The following is a 17,442-nucleotide window of genomic DNA, read 5'->3' as shown; positions in this document are numbered from 1 at the left end:
TGTGTTTATTCAGGTTGCATGTGTTTTCTTTTAAGATTTGTTTTGGAGATATGAAACAGTTAAGTGTGAAAATTACCCAAAAAAGAGGAGAACGGGTGGGAAAATGCTTTCTCATGTCACTCTGAGACAGAACCAGTGTCCCAGTGTTCCAGTGATTTTGAAAATTCTTGATCATTCAGCTTTCAGTTTAAATTCAGTCTGAACAATCATTAATCCTCAACAAAAACATATATCTACAGTCAAAATGAAAACTGAGAACAGAATTAATAATATTGAATCAGATCAGAGATCAAATCTAAGCTACAGAATTATATTGTACATCAGTATATATAGTATCTTGAGGTTGTTGTTTCTTTACTCTTCCTCTTTTGGCTCTCCTCTCACTGAAATGTAAGGCAGCGTAATTCAGCTCCACAGTGTCACAGTCCTGGAGGGAGATGAGATTATTAGACTTTTTATTACACTTATAATGCAGCAATTTTACACTAATTACTTGTCTGTTTACAGCATCATGTATGTATTCACATATCCTGAATATTTACCTGATTGAGGGTCTTGTCTGTCACAGAACCGTGTTTTAATCTCACTGTAGAGAAGAAAATGCAACACCAGTTTATCGCTGATAGATAACAGGAACTAACTTGTTTTGATCTTCCACAGCATTAAATGTAACTATAATTAATGATAAAAAGTACAAAGTGTTGCTTTTAATGATTTCAGAATGTAGTTGTTGCAAATTACTGTAGTATAAGAGGAATAAAACATTTCAGGACATGATATTAGTGGGAAAACATTGGTGTGATAACAGGAACTCCGCTTTGTATGAGATCTGTATGTTTAATAAACTGGAGACTCATTGTATATAAAGGAAATTTTAGAATTTTAAAATAACTTGAGAATTATATAATAACTTTAATAAAATCTATAATGAAGACTCACCTCTGTTTCTTCCTTTACATGTTATGATAAAGATCAAAGCAAAGATCACAACCACACACACTCCCAAAGCTCCAGCGAGACAGATCACTACAGGATCCACGGCAGATCTCTCTGCTACACAGGAAATATCACAGGATTAAATATTGGCTCAGTATTTACTTCTATGCTAAACAAACTCATTCCTTCAAACAATTAAAAATGAAAGAGAATAATAGTTTGAGATGTAGGTTTTAGTAAAAAATGAAATATCTGGAATGAAACAACATTGTGCTAAATCTTATCGGATGGCCCAATACAAGTACATAGCCAGATATTAGATAGAAAAATAATTACTATACACTCTGGCATATCACTAAAACATGACACGTGTTCTTACCCAACTGTACTCGAGTCCCGTTCCCAAAAATGATCTTCCCACACACGGCCACAGCGCAGTAGTAAGTTCCAGTATCACTGATGCTGAGGATGTTCTTGGAGAAGTCGTACACACAGGTGTGTGTAGAAGAGCCGCTCTCACACTGACGGCTGCTGTTGTGATGAGTGTAAATGATTTGAGGATAGGATTGTGGTGAAGCAGCTCTGAACCAGAGCACTTGGTGTTCTGCTGCTCTGCTCTCAGAGAGAACCGAGCACTGCAGAGTCACTGACGCTCCTGCAGGAACCGAGTCCAACACGCCACTCTGGATCACTGACACTTTTACATCTCCATCACCTGTTCAATGTGATAGAGATAGGGTGATTTGGATAGTTCATATTTAGACCATTATAATAAATATATTCCATAAATCAGACTCGAGAGAGCTGGGACGTAATGTTTATATTACATGTTATTAATTACAGCAATCAAACATAAGTTTTTCCATACATTTTTTTTTTGTTTTCATACAAATTGGATTATGTCAATGCATCAACATACAATTTCTCACCTACAAATATTGCTTGATACTGCAACCTTTAATTAACTGGAAGTTTCCTATCTCTAATAAAATAAAGTAAATGCACTGATCAGATCCATTCCAGCATTAGAAATTTTGTGTTTTGCTGTAAAGTACCTGTATATAATAATTTCATTCAAGATTTTTTTTTTTTCATAGATAGTACCGAAGCATTAAATTTAAACAATCAAAATAACCTCCATAACCATTATGGATAACATGTTAAAAATAATGACATTTTGATTAAAAAAAATTTCAAATAATTAAGATAAAATAACAAGATAGCAATTCAAAATTATATAGAATTGAAATAGATTATTATGTCAAAAGTGAGCACTTGACAACTTGAGAATCAGTGATTCCATTTGTTAATCATCAAGTTCATTTTTAAGCAAAGGAAACATTAAACTACTTACAAACGTATTAAAGTAACTTCTTACCTTTCACTGATAAAAATGTTCCATTTCCAAACCTTGTTAAAAAATCTCTAAGTCCACAGTAATACATGGCTTCGTCTGATTTTTCCACATTCACTATTTTTAAATGGAATCTCGTTTCTTTTTTCTCGATGCTGAATCTTGGTGACTTGAACTCATCTTCAAAATTGGGTTGGTGATGAACTGTGACAATTACACGAGGCTCCTGTCCTACTTTTTGCTTGTACCAAACAATTACTCTGGTGTCATGTTCTAGCAGTTTAAAGCAGTGTAGAGTCACATTCTCGCCAACATCAGCAGTGATCATTGAGTTCGGCTGACTGATATCATTTGTCTGTGCAGAATCTGCTGTTAGGAATTAAACAACAAACTTTATTCTTCTTTAAATACACAGAGATTATCAATATTGCACTTAGTCCCTTTGATTAGAAACAATCAAAACCATGGACACTTACCAATTTTATAAAAAAGCACTATTATAATCCACGTCATCAGCAGCACCTTCAGTGTGAGCTCTGTGTACAGCATGTCTCCTCTTGCTCCACTGTCAGATGGTCAAACTGAGCACATCTCACTTTGTGCCAAAGACCTATGACACGAGGTTCTGACATCACAGAATTTCCGACATACAGTACAGACTAAAAATTTAGCAGCAGTAGATACCTGACTGTGGTTCCTCCTCTCACTTTCTGAACCTTTCTTTAGATAGGCTGTGAAACTCTTCAAACAATATAAGGGAATTTACTGGACAGACCCTTTTTTAACTTTTCCTTTTTGTTTTGTTTTTTTCTAGTCAGATTATTCAGTAAATTAATAACTATTAATTTTTTTTGCAACCCTTTGACCGATATGCAACCAAATCTGTTTTGAGAGTAGGTATTTTTTTAGATCAATGCACCTAATAAACGGTTAATTCAATGAATAAATTTAGCAAGTTTCAACCAAACTATCATGAAGAGAAAGGTACACTGGAGGCAGAAGCAAGTTTGGACTTAATTAAAAATAACTCCGTCAACATCAAGCGAGGTCAGCATGATGGTGTAGTGATTAACACTGTCACCTCACAGTAAGAAGGTTCTGGCTTTGAGCCTCATGGCCGGCGAGGCCCTTTCTGCGTGGAGTTTGGATGTTCTCCCTGTGTCTGCGTGGGTTTCCTCCGGGTGCTCCGGTTTCCCCCACAGTCCAAAGACATGCAGGTTAGGTTAACTGGTGACTCTAAATTGAGCGTAGGTGTGAATGTGAGTGTGAATGGTTGTTTGTCTCTATGTGTTAGCCACGGGCGCAGATAGAGGGGGGGACGGGGGGGATTCGTCCCACCCAGATTTAAATTCACCTCGTTCGGTCCCCCCCACTTATAGGGAGGAAAAAACATCTATGCTGTCTTTCTTTGCATAAGGCAAACCTCACGGAAAAATCTCATCTCATCTCATTATCTCTAGCCGCTTTATCCTTCTACAGGGTCGCAGGCAAGCTGGAGCCTATCCCAGCTGACTACGGGCGAAAGGCGGGGTACACCCTGGACAAGTCGCCAGGTCATCACAGGGCTGACACATAGACACAGACAACCATTCACACTCACATTCACACCTACGGTCAATTTAGAGTCACCAGTTAACCTAACCTGCATGTCTTTGGACTGTGGGGGAAACCGGAGCACCCGGAGGAAACCCACGCGGACACGGGGAGAACATGCAAACTCCACACAGAAAGGCCCTCGCCGGCCCCGGGGCTCGAACCCAGGACCTTCTTGCTGTGAGGCGACAGCGCTAACCACTACACCACCGTGCCGCCCCACGGAAAAATCAAAAGACTAATTACCATTCGGTTTATTGAGGTGCACAGCAGTACATACATAGTTGCAACTGCGCAAACTGCACAGGTTGCGAGCTCGAGCTTGGTTGCTATGGTTACCCATAACAAGTTTGACAGGCATATCAGGGACAGCGCCTCCTAGTTCAGGACCCCAACACGGCATGATGAAGGGTGCCAAAAGGCAGAAAACGATTGCATCGTTTTTTTCAAAAAAAAAAAACCAACGACTGTAAGTAAACTGTGCCTTACTTTATCATATCACCTTGCAATTTTTTGATAGTCTGTTCAAAGTAATGTCGTAGTGAAAGTAAAATCGTACGGAGTAGAGATGCCTTTCTGGTAGCCTCCTTCTTTTGGTGGTAGCCTGTAGATACAGTGCTCAGAGGGCAGTTTTAATGTTTAATCTGGCGTTCCCTGCCATAATTTCAGCGAGCATATTGTTTCATAAGGAAACTGTGAGAAGAGTTGTTGACTGACTGCCGCTCACGCAACACACAGGCATAGTTAGAAAGTCAGGATGCACTGGTTTACACTTTACACACACACACGTAGCCCAGCCTCTCGCTATGTTTAACAGTTGGAACTTAGCGGTTTTAAAACTAGCTTTGCAATTTCTGTGTGTGATGATAATGTGTAAACTTTGGATTTCCATAGGCTATGTTAAAATGTTATCATTGTCCTGGCCTGCAGGTAGTTCCTGGTGATGGCAGTGAGGGAGGTGAAATAACATGTATGCACACTACCGTTCAAAAGTTTGGGGTCACCCAGACAATTTTGTGTTTTCCATGAAAAGTCACACTTTTATTTACCACCATAAGTTGTAAAATGAATCGAAAATATAGTCAAGACATTTTTCTGGCCATTTTGAGCATTTAATCGACCCCACAAATGTGATGCTCCAGAAACTCAATCTGCTCAAAGGAAGGTCAGTTTTATAGCTTCTCTAAAGAGCTCAACTGTTTTCAGCTGTGCTAACATGATTGTACAAGGGTTTTCTAATCATCCATTAGCCTTCTGAGGCAATGAGCAAACACATTGTACCATTAGAACACTGGAGTGAGAGTTGCTGGTAATGGGCCTCTATACACCTATGGAGATATTGCACCAAAAACCAGACATTTGCAGCTAGAATAGTCATTTACCACATTAGCAATGTATAGAGTGGATTTCTGATTAGTTTAAAGTGATCTTCATTGAAAAGAACAGTGCTTTTCTTTCAAAAATAAGGACATTTCAAAGTGACCCCAAACTTTTGAATGGTAGTGTGTGTGTGTGTATATATATATATATATATATATATATATATATATATATATATATATATATATATATATACACACACACACACACATTTTATATATATATATATATATATATATATATATATATATATATATATATATATATATTTATATATATACACACACACAAAATGGAATCATTTGCTGACAGCTCAGTCCCCCCCAGTTCAAAAATCCTATCTGCGCCCCTGGTGTTAGCCCTGCGATGACCTGGTGACTTGTCTCGGGTGTACCCTGCCTCTCACCCATAGTCAGCTGGGATAGGCTCCAGCTTGCCTGCAACCCTGCACAGGATAAGCGGTTACAGATAATGGATGGATGGTACATCAAACAAACATATAAGCATAGAGCAATTCAAACAAGGCCCTGGATGTGAAAATATCAAGAGAGAAGACTGAAATTTGTCATGAATTTGTCAAACGGAAACTTTTGCGTTTCCGGTTGAGAGTACGTCATGCGCATTCTGGCTGACGCTTCTCACCAGAGTTTTTTTTTTTATTTTATTTTCTCTCCTTTTTTTAATTCTATTTTTTTCTTTTTTTTCTGTGTTTGATGTTTGAGTGTTTTAGTCCACCGGTTGTGGTGTAGCTCCGGACCCAGTTTTGGCCGTCGGTTCCCTCCAGGCCTTGGTTCGCTGTGGGTGATGCCTGTGCTCCCAGCTATGGACTGCAGTGAGCTCGTTGCTCATTTTAACATCATGGTTGTCCAGCACTCTGTGCTTTAATGATTGGCGTGATGTTCCAAGAGATGTTGCTCAGTGGCGTCGTGGAGGCTGTGCAGGCGGTTTGGGACATACCAGCACTCTGCATGACAGTGCTTCTGTGCTTGCTTTGTGGATCCATGGCGTGGTGTTAGAGCGATGTTGCTGGCGGCATCACAGCGGCTGTGCTGGAGGTGCGGGGCTTGTTTTCATGCGCCTTTTGGTGTGACTGTGGTTGCTACACCACTGTAATGATATCCTGACCTCTATTTGGTGGACTTTTTTTCTGCCTATTATTGTAAAGCGACCTTAGGTTTTGAGAAAGACGCTATATACATTGAACATATTATTATTATTATGAAAAACTGGAGAATTTGGCAATTTGGTCAAGAGAAAGTTGAATAAAAAGTGAGACTCCAAAGCACACCAAACTCAGACTAATTAGACAAATGTATGATTATGCAAATAGAAAACAGGTATGTCTCTTTAGTCACATCATCATCATCTGTGGTAGTGATTTGCACTAGCTGCACTGGGTCTGAGAAATGTAGTCCCATGATGTTGTAATCAGGAAAGTTACTTTTTGCACAAAGTCCAGCCATGCAGTTCATGGACAAAGTTCGATTTCAACCCCAGCACTGACCTGACCCCTGACCCCTCTGTCATGCTCCGCCCTGGACATCCACTCCAGAGCTTGTGTATCTTCCGCGTCAACGACGATCCGGATCTGGGACAGGAATTCCATCCTGCCTGCTTCCCCGTTCACCGAGCGCTCACCTGAATTCACTTCCTGGTTTTCACTGCTGCCTTTATGAATGCCGTTCTCAGAAACAGACTTTGCCAGAATGTCTTGTTTGTTTACTCTTGCCGTTTCTGTGCCTCATATGCTTTTCATGGTTTTTCTCTCTAGAGTTTTTTCTTGTTCATGGTTTTTTGCACTATCCTTTTTCTTGTCCTTGCCTGCCTCGTTTTTTGTCATTTTTGCCTCCTTTTTTACCTGGACTATTTTTGCTATTGTTTCATCGTCTAGTTTGTTTACCTTTTTGCCATGTCCTTTCCCTGGATTAAACCCACCTTATTTATTGGATTACTGTCTGTGTACATGTTCTGCTTCTGGATCCAAACTTCACCACACCTCCAGCACCCATAACACCCTCCTTTAAGGCATGACATCCAATGCACGTATACTGGGTCTGGGAGGACCCTGGACCACTGATCAGCACACCTCTCTTGGGTGTGCGGTTGCCAAAAGCAAAGGCAGCTTCAACAGAGAGGCGGGCGAGGCGATGACATCCTCGCTGGAACTTGGGGTCAAAGCAGGTCTAGCTTCCAGCTCAAACTCTCCCTCTACACCCACTGTCTCAGCCCACGTATCTCTGCTCATGGTCTATCCTACCACTGCTATACTCATGACACTCAATTGTTTCTTTCTTTTTCTCCTTCTGACACACAGATCTATACTCATATCTCTGCTTGCCTGCATAACATCCAGAGCTGGATGGACAACCATGACCTGAAGCTCAACCCAGGCAAGACTGAGGTGATCTACATTCCCGCTCCATCCTCTCCACCCCTGGACTTTGTCATGTTCCTGGGGGATATCTGTATGTCAGCTTCACCCAGTGCAAAGAACTAAGGGGTGGTGTTTGATGACAGACTATCCTCTTCAGTGAACATCACTGCAGTGATCTGGATGTGTTGATTTCTCCTTTACAACATTCAGAGGATCTGCCCCTTCCTCACCACCTACTCTACTCAGCTCCTGGTCCAACACTGATCCTCTTCTGCTTGGACTAATACAACTCTCTCCTTGCTGGCCTTCTAGCATCTGCCATTAGAACCCTGCAGCTCATCCAGAATGCTGCAGCCCACCTGGTCTACAACCTCCCTCATTTCTCCTACATTACCCCTCTGCTTGTCACCCTTCAGTGGCTACCTGTCACAGCTCACATCAGATTTAAAATGTTGGTGTGAGCTTACCAGGCAGTCAAGAGGATGGATCCAGCATACCTTTAGAGACTAATCCGACTCTACATGCCAGCCAGATCCCTACGCACCACTACTACTGGTCACCTGGCCTCTCCTCCTCTCTGCTCCTGGTCATCCTGCTCAAGACTCCTGTCTGTACTGGTTCCTCATTGGTAGAATGACCTTCACATTGAGGTCAGAACTGCTGACTCCCTGACCACCTTCAAGTGCAGACTGAAGTACCACCTCTTCAGGCTGGACCTCTCCCCTACTTCCCTTTCCGCTGTGTAATTGCATAGTGGTCTTGGCTAACTCACGCTGTGGGGTTAGCCATTGGAGTTTTATTTTTCTCTATTTAGTTGTACTTTGTCAGCTTGTTTGTATGGTTGAATTGTTCTCCTTGGCTGTTTGCTGATTATTGTTACTTCAACAGAATATTACACTAGGTGTTATTATGTCACTTGTTCAGTTGGTACTAGAACTTTATTGTTTAGAAGTTCAGCATTTCTTGTACCTGACTTTTGCACTCATTGTACATTGCTCTGGAAAAGAAAGTCTGCTAAATGTCATGCAATGTCATGTAATGGAATATATTGGCCTTAAGGGAGCAAAAGCAGTTCCCTGACTTCAGCAGAGAGAAGAGTCAATTGTTGGGATGGCTGAGAGCCTTCATTCTCTTTCTGGCTTTGGTCCAGTACCACTTAGTGTCAGTAGACTGGGGGTCAGGGAGCTTGGTGCAGATGATGCACTCGGCTGATCGCACCACTCTCTAGAGAGCCCATCTGTCCTGCTTGGTGCCATTCCCAAACTAGGTGGATATATTTCCCATTAGGATGCTCTCAATGGTGCAGGAGTGAAAGTTCCTCAGCACCCTCGGTGGAAGATGGAAATCTCTGAGACGTCTTAGGTAGGACAGATACAAGTGGGCCTTCTTAACCAGGACATTGATGTGGCAGGACCAAGACAGGTTTTGAGTGATGTGAATGCCTAGGTATCAAAAACTATCCACTCTCTCCACTGGGGTCCCATTGATGTCGAGGGGCTTGTAGTTCCTCACCTGTTATGTGCAGAAGTCCCTGATCAGCTCCTTTGTCTTGCTGGTGTTTAGGAGGAGGTTGTTGTCCTGGTACCAGTTCTCCAGGTTTCTGACATCCTCCAGGTAGGCCTTCTCATTGTTATTGGAGATCAGGCTTACCATAACAGTGTCATCAGCAAACTTGACAATGGTGGTGGAGTCTGATGAGGTTACAGAGTCATCTGTATACAGAGAGTACAACCCCGATTCCAAAAAAGTTGGGACAAAGTACAAATTGTCAATAAAAATGGAATGCAATAATTTACAAATCTCAAAAACTGATATTGTATTCACAGTAGAACATAAACAACATATCAAATGTCGAAAGAGAGACATTTTGAAATTTCATGCCAAATATTGGCTCATTTGAAATTTCATGACAGCAACACATCTCAAAAAAGTTGGGACAGGGGCAATAAGAGGCTGGAAAAGTTAAAGGTACAAAAAAGGAACAGCTGGAGGACCAAATTGCAACTCATTAGGTCAATTGGCAATAGGTCATTAACATGACTGGGTATAAAAAGAGCATCTTGGAGTGGCAGTGGGTCTCAGAAGTAAAGATGGGAAGAGGATCACCAATCCCCCTAATTCTGTGCCGACAAATAGTGGAGCAATATCAGAAAGGACTTCGACAGTGTAAAATTGCAAAGAGTTTGAACATATCATCATCTACAGTGCATAATATCATCAAAAGATTCAGTGAATCTGGAAGAATCTCTGTGCGTAAGGGTCAAGGCCGGAAAACCATACTGGGTGCCCTTGATATTCGGGCCCTTAGACGGCACTGCATCACATACAGGCATGCTTCTGTATTGGAAATCACAAAATGGGCTCAGGAATATTTCCAGAGAATATTATCTGTGAACACAATTCACCGTGCCATCCGCCGTTGCCAGCTAAAACTCTATAGTTCAAAGAAGAAGCCGTATCTAAACATGATCCAGAAGCGCAGCCATCTTCTCTGGGCCAAGGCTCATTTAAAATAGACTGTGGCAAAGTGGAAAACTGTTCTGTGGTCAGACGAATCAAAATGTGAAGTTCTTTATGGAAATCAGGGACGCCGTGTCATTCGGACTAAAGAGGAGAAGGACGACCCAAGTTGTTATCAGCACTCAGTTCAGAAGCCTGCATCTCTGATGTTATGGGGTTGCATTAATGCATGTGGCATGGGCAGCTTACACATCTGGAAAGACACCATTGATGCTGAAAGGTATATCCAGGTTCTAGAGCAACATATGCTCCCATCCAGACGACATCTCTTTCAGGGAAGAACTTGCATTTTCCAACATGACAATGCCAAAACACATACTGCATCAATTACAGCATCATGGCTGCGTAGAAGAAGGGTCCGGGTACTGAACTGGCCAGCCTGCAGTCCAGATCTTTCACCCATAGAAAACATTTGGCGCATCATAAAACGGAAGATACGACAAAAAAGACCTAAGACAGTTGAGCAACTAGAATCCTACATTAGACAAGAATGGGTTAACATTCCTTTCCCTAAACTTGAGCAACTTGTCTCCTCAGTCCCCAGACATTTACAGACTGTTGTAAAGAGAAAAGGGGATGTCTGACAGTGGTAAACATGGCCTTGTCCCAACTTTTTTGAGAAGTGTAAACATTTGATATGTCATCTATGTTCTATTCTGAATAAAATATGGAATTTTGAAACTTCCACATCATTGCATTCTGTTTTTATTTACAATTTGTACTTTGTCCCAACTTTTTTGGAATTGGGGTTGTATAGCAGGGGGCTCAGAACACAGCCCTCGGGGTTCCAGTGCTGAGGGTGATTGGGGGAGAGACACGGTTCCCCATCCTTACTGCTTGTGGCCTATCTAAAAGGAAGTTGAGGATCCACTCACACAGTAATGGGCTGAGTCCCTGATTCTTCAACTTGATTGAATGTTTCAACTTTGAGGGAATTATTGTGTTGAATGCTGAACTACAGTCTGTGAGCATCTTAACATAATTCCCCTTCCCTTTCCCTTCCCATCAACTGTGGATGGGGGCTTTGTTGTTGGGCTCCTATTAGTGCCGAGCTGTGGGAGCCCAACCAAGGTGCTGCTCATGCCCAGAAAAAAAAAAGGGGAGACAGAGGCATGGTGGTGTAGTGGTTAGCACTGTTGCCTCACTGCAAGAAGGTTCTGGCTTCGAGCCTAGTGGCTGATGGGGGCCTTTCTGTGTGGAGTTTGCATGTTCTCCCCGTGTCTGTGTGGGTTTCCTCTGGGTGCTCTCGTTTCCCCCCACAGTTCAAAGATATACGGTTAGGTTAACCTTAGGCTGAGGTGCCCTTGAGTGAGACACCTAACCCCCCCCCCCCCCCCCCACACACACACACACACACACACACACACACACACACTGCTCTGGATATGTGTGTGTGTGTGTGTGTGTGTGTGCTCATTGCTCATGTGTGTGCATTTGTGTGTGTGTTCACTGCTTCAGATGGGTTAAATGCAGAAAGAAATTTCATAAGTGTACATATGTGTGATGAAAGTTGTTGTTGTTGTTCTTCTTCTTGAGGGGAGCAGCTTGCAGACTCAACCCATCACCCATCATGGCTGAACTCCATTCGAGGTCCCACTGGTCTTCCCAGAGCTGTCTGAGCTGCACCACCTGGCATGTGCTGAAGTCCACTGGTTAAGAGAAAGTTAACAAAAAGCGAACCACCAATGCACTTCAAACTCAGAATTAAATATACAAACAGTACTGGCTGCAGTGGTTCTGCACTGTCAGAAAATAAAGTACATTACTATACCTTCAGGGGTACAATGGCTTGTCACTGGGGCAGTACCTTCTAAGGTACTTATTTGTACTCTTTATTTATTGCTTGGGAACATAGATGTACCTTTTTGCCTCTTAAAAGGTACACACAGTTACCTTGAGGTCCAATAATGAGCCCTGAGGGTACACAAGTGCAGACTGTACCTTGGGGGACAGAAATGGAATCCTACTGTACTTCTATTTCTGACAGTGTGGGAAACATAATTGTGTTATTTTTCATCAGGAAGCTTACTTTTCAAGCAAAGTCCATTTGTTCGGGCCTGACGTGAACTTTTCAATTGCAAATTTGTTTAGCATACTTTATTTTTCTGCCCATACAATAATATATTTTTAAATGATCTTGGATTAATAACTGTAGCAAATGACTCGAATGACTCTTTATGGGAGAGATCAAGTATTTTATTCTTATGAAGCTAAAAATAAGGTTGACAAAATGGTTTTTAATCTGTAACTTTTTGTTATGGCTGTTTAACCATGTTTAATATTAATTCCATTCTTAAAATATATTGCAAGGCGGCACGGTGGTGTAGTGGTTAGCACTGTCGCCTCACAGCAAGAAGGTCCTGGGTTCGAGCCCCGGGGCCGGCGAGGGCCTTTCTGTGTGGAGTTTGCATGTTCTCCCCGTGTCCGCGTGGGTTTCCTCCGGGTGCTCCGGTTTCCCCCACAGTCCAAAGACATGCAGGTTAGGTTAACTGGTGACTCTAAATTGAGCGTAGGTGTGAATGTGAGTGTGAATGGTTGTCTGTGTCTATGTGTCAGCCCTGTGATGACCTGGCGACTTGTCCAGGGTGTACCCCGCCTTTCGCCCATAGTCAGCTGGGATAGGATCCAGCTCGCCTGCGACCCTGTAGAAGGATAAAGCGGCTAGAGATAATGAGATGAGATGAGAAAATATATTGCACAAAATGATAAAAGATAATTTCGTCACAATTATTTGAACAATCATCTTGAATCGAGGTCATAATGTTTCAGCAACAAAAAGTTTCTGTTTCCACGTTATTATTTAGTGGATTAGTTTAGCAAATAAACAGGAGAACAAGTTACTGAACTTACAGGACGGCTCGCCCTTTATTTATTTACAACTGATGAGTTCTGTATTGCACGATCAAAGTTGACAGGAGAATGTCAGGGTGTCTGTGTGTGAGCTGAAGCTTAACCACAAGTGGGTTATGCAGTAAGACAGCGAGCTGAAGTGCACGTACCGTAAATCTACAGAGAAATGGTTAAAGCACAAACTTTGGTTTGGGCCTTTTAGTTCCAATGAAGGGAAATTGTAAAGCTCCAGCTTACAAAGACATTCTGTACAATTGTGTGATTAAAACGTTGTGGTAACAGTTTGGGGAAGAACCGCATCTGGGTGTGATGGTGAGGTGTTCATGTACAGTACCTTTGATGATATAATAGTGTTCCTAGGAGCCATTTTAACAAGTTAAAGGCCATTAGTGTTCCTAAGAAGCCTTAAAGAAGTCACTACAAGTTCTCTCATCCACTGCTGACTGTGAGCAACCTCTCTCTCTCTCTCTCTCTCTGTCTCTCTCTCTCTGTCTCTATCTATCTCCCCATCTCTCTCTATCCATCTCTCCCTCTGTCCATCTACCCATATCTCTCTCCTGCTCTCTCTCTCCCTCTCTCCATCTACCCATATCTCTCTCCCTCTCTCTCTCCCTCTCTCCATCTACCCATATATCTCTCCTGCTCTCTCTCCTGCTCTCTCCATCTACCCATATCTCTCTCCCTCTCTCTTTCCACCTACCCAAATATCCCTCTCGCTCTCTCTCTCTCTCTCTCTCTCTTTTGATAATGTTTATTCGGGAAACTGAACCAAGCACATAAAGTCTTGTGTTAGAAGTAGTATTATTCAGCTTTCCATTAAAATAATGACACAGAACAATCGGCTCCAATCAGCATCAAGAGTAACAGCGTTCAGACCAAAACCAGGTGAGTCGAGTCAAATTTCATCAGTCAGTATGTATTTACAGATTTTTTTTTATTGTCCTACAACAACAACAACAACAACAACAATACTCTTTGTTTTAATGCCAGTGTTCAGATGTTCATAGAAAAATGATTATTATCTATATATAGACTTAAATATGGATTTTGAAATAACTTCACTGTAACTGATATTAATTTATATTAGTGTAACCTTTTTACACAATTTATCATTAAAATGAATACATTAAGCTTTAGGCATGTCTAATACCTGTTGTTGTTTTTTTTCTGAATTATGATCACGAACATGTGCAAGATGTCTGTGTGGATGTGGGCGGAGTTTTATTCAGGCCTTAATGTGGCTTCTCCTTCAGCACTGTGTAACACTAACCAATCACAATCTCTCTCTCTCTCTCTCTCTCTCTCTCTCTCTCCCCACCCACCCCGTCTCAGCAACACCATGATACCAAAGACTCAGAACTGATAAACTAAAATGATCTTTCATCATCTACAGCATGTGCTGCAGGTTTCAAAGCATTTTTTTATGTGCTTTAATGAATTATGATCATAGAAGTAAAAATAGTCACTGAAGTGAATTTGACAGTGTTTCATACACAAATATATTATTTCCTAATAGTTTGCTGAATCAAATTATGCAAATTAATCTAAATGTATTCAGGGTAAATATACACACTGCAGTGGAGGCAGAAATCTTTACATTTAGTTTTAGAATTATTAACAAAGTGGTCTTTATTTCAGTTATGCAAAGTTTGTGTGTGTGTGTGTGTGTATGTGTGTGTGGGTGGGTGGGTGTGCATGCGTGTGTGTAAGGTGTTAGTCTGTGTGTATGTGGTTTTGTAGCTCTGTTTGTCTCTTTGCTCCTTCACACAATGCAGGCCGCTCTGACCGCCCGAGTCGCTTTTCTCACAAACACCATCAGGTTCTCGCCTCTCAAACTTTCCACAGGATGTGCGGTTATTTTTTTTCTCTCTCAGACCACGCTGTTGTTTTTCAGACACGATGCAAAATTAGAATCATCTTCATAGCCTTCATATAGATGTGTGATATTGTAACTCCTCTCTTCTAAAGCACCAGATTTCACTTTAATCTGCTCTAAACACACAGCAGCATGGTCACGGAGTTTATAAGCCGTCAGATAGAATGTTATTTACACACTCAGTTACTCAGATTCACTTCATCCTCATGATGATGAGCTTAAAAATGGAGTTTTATTTGTATCATTATTGTCAATTTACACATTACATAGCTTGTGTGTGTGTGTGTGTGTGTGTGTGTGTGTGTGTGTGTGTGTGTGTGTGTGTGTGTGTCATTTGCTGCAGGCAGATTTGGGTTTTTTTTGCTAATTTTATTGTTTTGCTGTTCAGTATAAATCTGTGTGCTCGGGTAAACAGGAAGGTACAGCGAGCAAAACCCACACTGACTGTTCCACACCACTCTCAGCTTTAACTTCCCACACCAGACCTGTGTGTGCATTCTGTGTGTGCTGAGGGACAGTGAAGGGGAACGAGCTTCTTATGAGGCCCAGAGCTGTGAAAGGTCACATGTCTGACTTGTTTATAGAGCCGAGTGCAAAAGTTTGCATCCCCTAAGGTTTTTGAATCTCTGTTTTACCAATTATATGCAAATATGTTGGATCTTAACACATTTCCAAATAAAATAAACTCCAAAATTAAAAATAAAATTTGGATTCATCCTACAAGAAGAAAATAATCCAAAACAAGGGAAAATGAACAACAGTAAAGGATCCTTTAACTGACAGAATCCAGTTATTCAGAACAGAAGAAAGAGGCCTTAAAGGCAAAACCGGGCAGTTCAGTGATTAGAGAAGATTTATATCACACGCTGGAAGAGAAATGCAAACTTCTGAACTGATATTCAGGGTTTTTTTGCCACTTTTTAATTTTTTTATTTTTTTTAAATTTTCTCCCCAGTTTGGCCCACAAATTCCCACCCAAAGGCCATCAGCTAAAATCAGTTGTCGTGCTGAGAGATGTTAATATTAAACACGCTGCTGATCCCCAACATGTCTGTTCATGTCTCAGTGAAAAACAGACACTCAAAGTTTTCACCCCCTCCACGTGTCAGGCCGAGATCCAGCAGCAGCTCAGCACCCTGCAATGAACTTCCTGATTTGAGGCTTGTGGGCGGAGCTTCTTATAATCCACCAGATCAAAAGATTTTCACTTTTTCACTCATCAGCTGCCGAGTCGCCGCAGGACACAAACATCTTCAGGAACATTTATCAGGAACGTTGTCCTTGTGACCACCATCTTTTCTTTATTTATGTTTTGGGGGAAAAAAAAAAAAACTCTTAATAGGAGAACTGGACTAACATTACATTTGTTCATGCTGGAACTTTGCTGTGGTGCAAGAGGAATTTAAAAAAAAATAAACAGGATGTGCTTTTAAAGGAAAATAATCAACATCCGAGTGGAAACAGGAACTCTGCTTCATCACTGTGGATTGTACTGAACTGTATTGAACTGTATTTCTTTTTTTTTCCCTTCACATTGTTATCTATATGTACAGACCACATTGTCTTGTGCTATCTGAACTGAAAAACTGAAAATACAATTTGATATGGATTTATCTTGACATGACTTAAAGCCACAGCCCTGCCCTGTAACCACAGACTAAACCCAGAGTAACTCTAAATAATCCCCTCATTTATCCCAATCATCATGAGGTCTATGTGGTAAAACACACTCTCATTGTATTTCTTTCTGCCATCTTTTTATTTGAGGTAATGTTTCTGTAAGATAATTCTTCTTCTTCATTTTCATCTCTGACTCTCTTCTTTACTCAAACTCATCAGTGCTCACTCTCTTTAACCCTTTGCTTGTCAGAGTTTCCCTCTATGCACACTGACACCCCATACTGGCTCCATCTAGTGACACAGCATTTGTTTTTGTCTTATTACTTGTTACTTTTTGCAGCCAGAGCCCTCTTTTAGGCCCTACTGGGCCCTTTCACGTGATGTCATCATAACTGTAGATTTGTTTACGTGGCCATATTGCTGGGCAAGCTTTGTGTTTGACAAAGACTGGTAGAAGTGTACACGAGTGATACGGTAGTAAGCCCAATTTCATAAACACTGACAAATAAATTTATAGAAGTTACATCTAAAAGAACAATGCCAGAGACCTGTAGTGCTTTTGGATGTAATAACAGACTTCGAGTCTGACAAATTAAAGGTTGACTGCCTTTCACATTTTTCAAGTGTAGGTCATGAAAATAATTTTCCCTGACACCCAGTTATTTTTGTTTAATGACTGACAGCTACTGAATTTGAATCACAGACTTCTAATTTTATTAGTTTTGTTTAATAGAACAATTAATTAATTTATCTCCACGTGGCCCGAAATTCTCCGCTATTTTTTTCTGCTTCACCATGACCCAATTCAAGATACTACATCATGCATCACGTGGTGGGCTTTCCCTGTTTGCACAAGGCATCGTGGGATACAAATTTGAAACAGGAGAGAAAAATGAAGGACGTGAGTGTGGAAATGAAATGTGAAAGACCGACAACAGT

General features: G+C 41.2%; 1 protein-coding gene across 1 annotated transcript; it reads right to left on the bottom strand.

The window, feature by feature from the left end:
* Positions 1-295: 295 nt before the first annotated feature.
* Positions 296-2,849, bottom strand: LOC132890340 (uncharacterized). The gene is made up of 6 exons (XM_060927151.1): positions 2,767-2,849; positions 2,315-2,659; positions 1,316-1,651; positions 940-1,050; positions 543-586; positions 296-427 (listed from the first exon to the last, which is right to left on the bottom strand). Exons 1-6 carry the CDS (start codon positions 2,837-2,839, stop codon positions 296-298), a joined length of 1,041 nt encoding a protein of 346 aa, XP_060783134.1. The 5' UTR covers positions 2,840-2,849.
* Between the last annotated feature and the right edge of the window lie 14,593 nt (positions 2,850-17,442).

Source organism: Neoarius graeffei, chromosome 8 (genome assembly GCF_027579695.1).
Source record: "Neoarius graeffei isolate fNeoGra1 chromosome 8, fNeoGra1.pri, whole genome shotgun sequence".
Classification (NCBI taxonomy): Eukaryota; Metazoa; Chordata; class Actinopteri; order Siluriformes; family Ariidae; genus Neoarius; species Neoarius graeffei.
Note: the sequence above shows the minus strand (reverse complement) of the source record. Positions and strands in the feature narration are given on the sequence as shown.